The sequence below is a fragment of the Limulus polyphemus genome, unplaced genomic scaffold (assembly GCF_000517525.1).
Source record: "Limulus polyphemus unplaced genomic scaffold, Limulus_polyphemus-2.1.2 Scaffold3273, whole genome shotgun sequence".
NCBI lineage: Eukaryota > Metazoa > Arthropoda > Merostomata > Xiphosura > Limulidae > Limulus > Limulus polyphemus.
Window position 1 is genome coordinate 5,235 of NW_013668883.1, and position 6,845 is coordinate 12,079.

General features: G+C 34.4%; 1 protein-coding gene across 1 annotated transcript in view; it reads left to right on the forward strand.

Moving 5' to 3' along the window:
- The first annotated feature begins 6,313 nt into the window (after positions 1 to 6,313).
- The window catches only part of LOC106469044 (TELO2-interacting protein 1 homolog), a 64,580-nt gene continuing 64,048 nt past the window's right edge, over positions 6,314 to 6,845 (forward strand). Inside the window, exon 1 of the mRNA XM_013929499.2 lies at positions 6,314 to 6,633. Within this exon, the coding sequence (XP_013784953.2) occupies positions 6,449 to 6,633 (185 nt within the window). The 5' untranslated portion in view covers positions 6,314 to 6,448. The remainder of the gene's footprint in view (positions 6,634 to 6,845) is intronic.

Consider the following 6,845-nt stretch of genomic DNA (forward strand, 5'->3'; position numbering starts at 1 on the left):
GATGGCTGTGCTTTTATATTCTTCACTATGAATGTTAGATACTTCTGATGAGCTCTTTGTATCCAAGAACACTCAAATTTTTCTCTTTTTCCTCTTAATTGGTGTTAGGTGGCGTTTTGATTGATGATTCCAAAAACGCTGTATTGATGTTTGGTTGTGTCTTGATTGATATCCTTGTCTAAAGAAGATTGCTTTATAGTTTTTTATTGTTATATCTTCTTCGACAAAGATATATTGATGACGTTTGATGTTGTTGTCTTCTCCGTGCTAGGCGAGTCGGGAGTGTGTCACTACTACATAGTCAGTCAGTTTGAAACAGTCAAGCTCTCCAAAGGACCGAGGGATGTTGTTTCTTGAGCTTACTCTCTTTATGTAACGGTTTTATTTTGTTTTTTTATGGAGGTTTGTTTAACTTTAGGTACGCCGTCTCTTTCCCTTTGACTACGACAAATGCCACTCTTTGCTAAACATTTAATTGCAGCATTTTTCTTTTTTTGTGGGGTTTTCAGTACTTGATTCTTGTAGTCAGATGTGATTCTTTATATGTGCCAGGGATACTTCCTGTGACAGTAAATTGTTTAGGTGGTTGTTGTTGTTTTTTATTCTTGTGTATGTATGTTAATGTTTGTTTGTCTATGTGTGTTGATAGTTTTCATTGTCTTTTTGATGTGACCACTGTAAAACCATCAGTTTACAGACGTCTTCCGGTTGTTTGATGTACCTGTGATTGTCTATCAGTATCCAGGATGGTATTTGGTCTATATTATTTTCTGTGTCATTATTAGTAATTTTAGGTTCTTCACTTGTTAGTTGGGCTTTAATTTCCTGTATAATATCTGTATTATCATCGACCATCTGCATTGCTGTGCTTTTATATTCTTCACTATGAATGTTAGATACTTCTGATGAGCTCTTTGTATCCAAGAACACTCAAATTTTTCTCTTTTTCCTCTTAATTGGTGTTAGGTGGCGTTTTGATTGATGATTCCAAAAACGCTGTATTGATGTTTGGTTGTGTCTTGATTGATATCCTTGTCTAAAGAAGATTGCTTTATAGTTTTTTATTGTTATATCTTCTTCGACAAAGATATATTGATGACGTTTGATGTTGTTGTCTTCTCCGTGCTAGGCGAGTCGGGAGTGTGTCACTACTACATAGTCAGTCAGTTTGAAACAGCCAAGCTCTCCAAAGGACCGAGGGATGTTGTTTCTTGAGCCTACTCTCTTTATGTAACGGTTTTATTTTATTTATTTTTTTATGGAGGTTTGTTTAACTTTAGGTACGCTATCTCTTTCACGAGTCTCAAGCGTCAACCCCTATACATACCTGTGTTGAGAATGATCTGCCATCGTGTGTTCGCAACCTAGGAGGGTCAGGTGCTATGTAAACCTCTTCCTCCCCCCAGCACAGATGTTTTTGTGATCGGCACAGTTAAGTTAAGAGCACTAAACATCACATAAATGAGGGTTCTGTATTTATGTAAAGTCACTATCATAATTACATTACCCCTATCACGGTCGTGTCCATTTATGTTCAATGTTGAGCGTTTGCATTGGCACACACTTTGCTTTATTTGGAATGCAGACACTCTTAAATTACAGAAGTAGTCACAAATATTCTTATGCTTGTTCATTCGGTAATAAATTTAGTACATATTTGACATTAATATCCTAATAGCACTTAGTGAATACACCACACAAAAAAGGTAATGGCAAGCAATTTTATTCAAAATGTATATAAGACAATAGAGTACAGTACTGTAATAAGAATCAGTAAATACAATAGTACATTCATGTTTATTCTGTATTCGGAAGTAGGCTCCCTCAAAATAGTAGGCCCATGCCAACTGGCCCATCTGCCCACCCCCCTCTGTTCAACGGAGGGCTTAAGCTTGAAAGAGTTAAGTAAGAGATCATTGTATTACATACTAAATTCTATAATACTGTCTCTAACATGAGTGCCACATATGGTATTGTAGATCAATCCCATTGAAACATAAGGGAAGTTATAACCTCGAGATATCACCTGTCCGACCAATGGAGAAAACTACTGTCTACTTTTAGACACATACCAGTTGCTATTGCAAGAGAATGACCAGGAACAAAGGCAGTTAGTTTGAAAGCAACTTAATAACTTTCTTGACCACGTGTTATGCCAAAAGTGCACATACACCTGAATAAACAAAAAGTTGGACAAAATCTACAAATTATAATTTTGGTTGTATTTATAAAGACATTAAATCAAAATATGTAAGTATATTTATACAAGTAATTAGTTAGGCTTCACTTGGAATTTTGCGTACAGTTTTAGTCTCCTTATAAATGAAAGGTTTGTTTGTTCGTTTGTAATTAAGCATAAAGCAACAAAATGGGCGATCTGTGCTCTTCCCACCATGGGTATCGAAACCAGGTTTCAAGCATTGTAAGTCCGCAGATATAACACTGTGTCACTGGGGAGCACAAACGAAAGGATATCGATTTAATGAAAGTTTAAGAGTTCAGATGAGGTCTATGAGGATGATCATAGGGTTATCTTATAGGGATAGCTAAACATCTGTTGACTTATTTTCTCCTGATGTGTTAAGCTTGTTAAAAAAATAGGAAAGTTTAAAGAATGATACAACTTCTGGGCCAAATAATATTTTCCCAAAAGTTTTGAAGGTTGGTTTGTTTCAGAGTAAAGCCACGGTGGGCTATCTGCTGTGTACACCACGAGGAATTGAACTCCGGATTTCTGTATTGCAAGTCCATAGACTTACCATTGTCCCATCGAAGGAGAGATTTTGATAGAGGTTAAGGATTGAATATGTGAGGAGCCACTTGCTACTATTTTTTGTAAGTCCTTGTACAGTGGGCAGGTGCCAAAGGATTGGAAGTTGGCTAATGTTACTCCTCTTTTCAAGGAAGGTGGTAAAAATTTCCCAGTAATTATAGGTCTATTAGTCTTATATCAATTGTGAGAAAAGTTTTGGAAATTCTGAAAAAAGATGCTTTGCAGTCATTTAACAAAGTTTAAATTTTTACTGGATAGCCAACATGGTTTCACTAAGGCAAAATCTTGCCTTACAAATTTTTTGACATTCTTTGAAAATGTTACTGCTCATGTAGATGAAGGTGATGGTGTAGTAGCGGATCTAGGGTTTTGGAAAGGGGTGTGCAATCATATAGATGGGCACCATATAATTTCAGCATACATCATTTATATGGATGCAGCCAGATGATATATCAAAGTTAAATATAATATTATAAATTATTGGCCTGTAGCTAGGAGACAGGAAATAAAATATTTTATTGAAATTATTTATTGTTAAAAAGGGCGAACTTTACAGTTCAGTTCGTAACGAATTTATTTTTATGTATTTATTTTCAATATGAACGTTGTTTAGTTTAAATTTATATTTAAAAATATGCGTAACTTATAGTGTCAGATATGTATTGCCTGTAACGAATTTGTTATATATTTATTTTAATGACAACGTTTGTTGGGATTGAGTTTATGTGTAAAAACGTGTCTAGCTTAGTGTTAGTTATGTATGGTGAAACTCCCGCCAATTCTCCAAGGTTGTAGAATATTCGTGAACACAATAATCAACAATATATCAACTTCCATAATCGGTTCAATATAGTTCAGTATTGTTGTCCGAACTTTCGAGAAACTCTTACTCGCGTCTATAAAAGACGACGCGCCAAAAAAGAGAGAGAGAGAGAGTTTGTAAATCTGCTAAGAACCTGTTATATCTGTGTACGCTATAAACCAAGATTTTGCTAACCCTTATCAACCGGAAAATATACGACATTCAACCAGGAACAGTTATAAATTTCGAACGTCAGTGGATTCTCATCGGACGTTAGTATCTTTCCGAAAGTATTACTGAATTCTCATCAGATATTAGTGATTTTATGAAAATATTATCTTACTTCGACGATCTAACAAATCAGTGTCTGACAAAGCTAGCTAGCTTCTCGGCAATTGTACGTACATCGACTTCAAGTTAACTCGCTGGATATCAGGGAGACTCTGAACTAGGAAGAGGATTCTATGTTGTTTGTAAGTTGTTGAAATTGTTGTTTATAAAACTTTGTTTGTGGTAATCATTCGTAATAATTGTTGCTGTAAATTGTGCTGTTGTATATATATATTATAACATATTTGTGTGAAAAACGAAAACGGTGTGTGTCAATCTTGTTGGCAAGTAGCGTAAATTAACAAAATATTCTCAATATTAACAAGTTAAACTGGATTAATGTCATAAGTGGTGTACCTCAGGACCCAATCTTAGGATCTTTGCTAGTTTATGTGGAGAATGTTGCTACTTTTAAAACGAATTTGAATGATTTGGTGAATTGAAGGAATAAATGGCAATATTGAATACAAGTCTAAAGAAAGACCATTTTATAAATCATTGTTTAGGCCAAATTTAGAGTACCCTGTTCATTCTTGGATTTATTATCTAAGAAAATACTATGAATTGTTGGAAAGAGTTCAGAGGAGGGCTACAAGAATAATACCTGGAATGGAAAAGTTGTTATACGAAGAGAGATTAAGATCTCTGAAATTGTTAGGGGGAATTTGATTGAGATGTTTAAGATTGTTAAAAGGAATTGATAGTGTTGATGCATCATCTTTTTAACACTTAATGATATGAATGAATGGACCAGGGGTCACAAATATAAGTCTGGTAGGGTAGGAGTTATCTTCACTTAATGCAGTTTTATTTTTCTAACAGGGTAGTAGGTATTTGGACTGGGTTCCTTTCGGATGCTGGGGAGACAGTAAATATAAATGAGTTTAATTTAGAAGAAAGCCTGATAAACACATGAATGATAAGGGGTGGCTTTGAGGTGTCTTTTAATATTTTTAGTTTAGTTTAGTGGATGGGACAGCCTAGATGGACCAATAGGTCCATTGTTGTCCCTAAATATTATGTTATGTTAAAATTAGCCATCAAATCAATATGATAATGGCATCTGATGTCTTTGTGCACTTTATTCTGAAGATAACAGGGCGAGATGGCACGAGTTTTGTTTTTCTAACAGGGCGATTGGCTTAAGGAGTGAATTCCGTTCAGCAATAGTGAAGGCTGGTGCTTTAGAAGTGTTTGAGAGAAGGATAGAATAATTCATGAAAAATAAAGGTTGAATCTTTTTTTCTTTTTTTCGGAATGGTGGATGTGCAATAACAGCTTTGAAGGATTAAATTGTCCAAATGCTATGTTATGAATTTTCAGATTCACATTCAATGCATGTTAACCACTAGGCTACTTCCGGCTCACTTCTTTTGATATTCTTAATATACTTATTTTTTTCTTTTTGGAATATACTTTCGATACTTATCATAAATGTTTTTTTGATACCTGGCAAGTATATATTATAACCTAAAAAAGAGGGCTGAATCGCAAATAAGGAAATATTTATTTGTCTACTTTCGTTTATGCACAAACCTGCGAAATGTGCTATTTTCATGATGTCCACCATACAGATCCAACCAGAACTTTTATCATTATAAGCTCTCATGCTTAGGTTTAGCTATCCAGTGGCTCTTCGGTAAACATGAATACTTATAACGCTAAAACCAGGTTTCGATACCCGTGGTGGGCACAGCATAGAAAGCCCATTGAATAACTTTGCTATTTGGAACATACAAATAAAGCTTAGGCCAATTAAAATAAATTGGTAAATAATCATATTTAGTTTGAAACAAATCATTAAAAAGGGAGGAATTTGTTTTTCAGATTTACAAGTCTAATTCTACTGCAAAAAGAAAATATCAGAGGATATCAGTAACATCTCTCCAGTCATAAGAGGATTTATGAAATAAAGGAATTTCAAATCGGAGCGAATAGGTTTTGATTAACTGCCACGTTATTTTAATCTGCGTTACTCTCCTTCACTGGGCAGCAATAATTTTTGTTCCTTTAAATATCGTTAAGCTGCGTTACTCTTAATTACTGGGGAGCAAAAACATGTGTTCCTTTAAATGCCGTTTCATTTGAAAACTTTTTCTCCCTAAGTTGAAGCAAATATATTTAATTTTTCAGAAGTAAATATTTTGCTTGATCATTTTCTTCACTCTTAAAAAGGCCCCAGTGACATAGCAAAATGTCTGCGGACTTACAACACTAAAAACAAAGTTTCGATACTCGTGATTGGCAGAGTTTAGATAGACCATTGTGTGTGTCTTTGTGCTTAATTCCAAACAAACACAAAAAACCGATTTAGGATTAAACTTTTAACGACTATTTTAAAAAATTAAATGATCCAATTTGTTTTTCTTACTAAATTTTTTCAACACTACAGAGCGCTACAGGCGCGGGCGATACAAGTATCAGGACTGGATTCAGTTTAGTCTTGTAGTTTGTTAGAAATCTGATAGTTTTGTTATTTTCTGAGCTATAAGTATAAATCTGTTTGTTAGATTCATTGTAACTAATTTTTATAAAGTTTTAAGATGCTTGATGTGCAAGATACATTTAATTTAATGCGACCATTGTGTGTGCAGTTAACGAAAGAGTTTACAAAAGATAATATGGTGAAGGTCACGGAGACCTTTCATTCTCTTCCTGAGATGTGTTGCAGAGAGCTAACTGAATACGTTCTTTTCCCGTTTCGTTTACATTTACGTTGTTTGGAAAGGTGAGACAAAAAAGGCTTTTCATTCTGATTCATTGTATATTGAAACTTTTAGATGCCAATGATTTAAATTATGCATAAATTTGAACCATAACACAGGCCTGCAATGATTTATTGTCTTGAAATTTTTACGTTCTACAGTATTTCCTGTACGCTGAATCCGAAAATGATATCCATTTTTTTCTATAACATACAGATTTTTCACAAAATGTCAT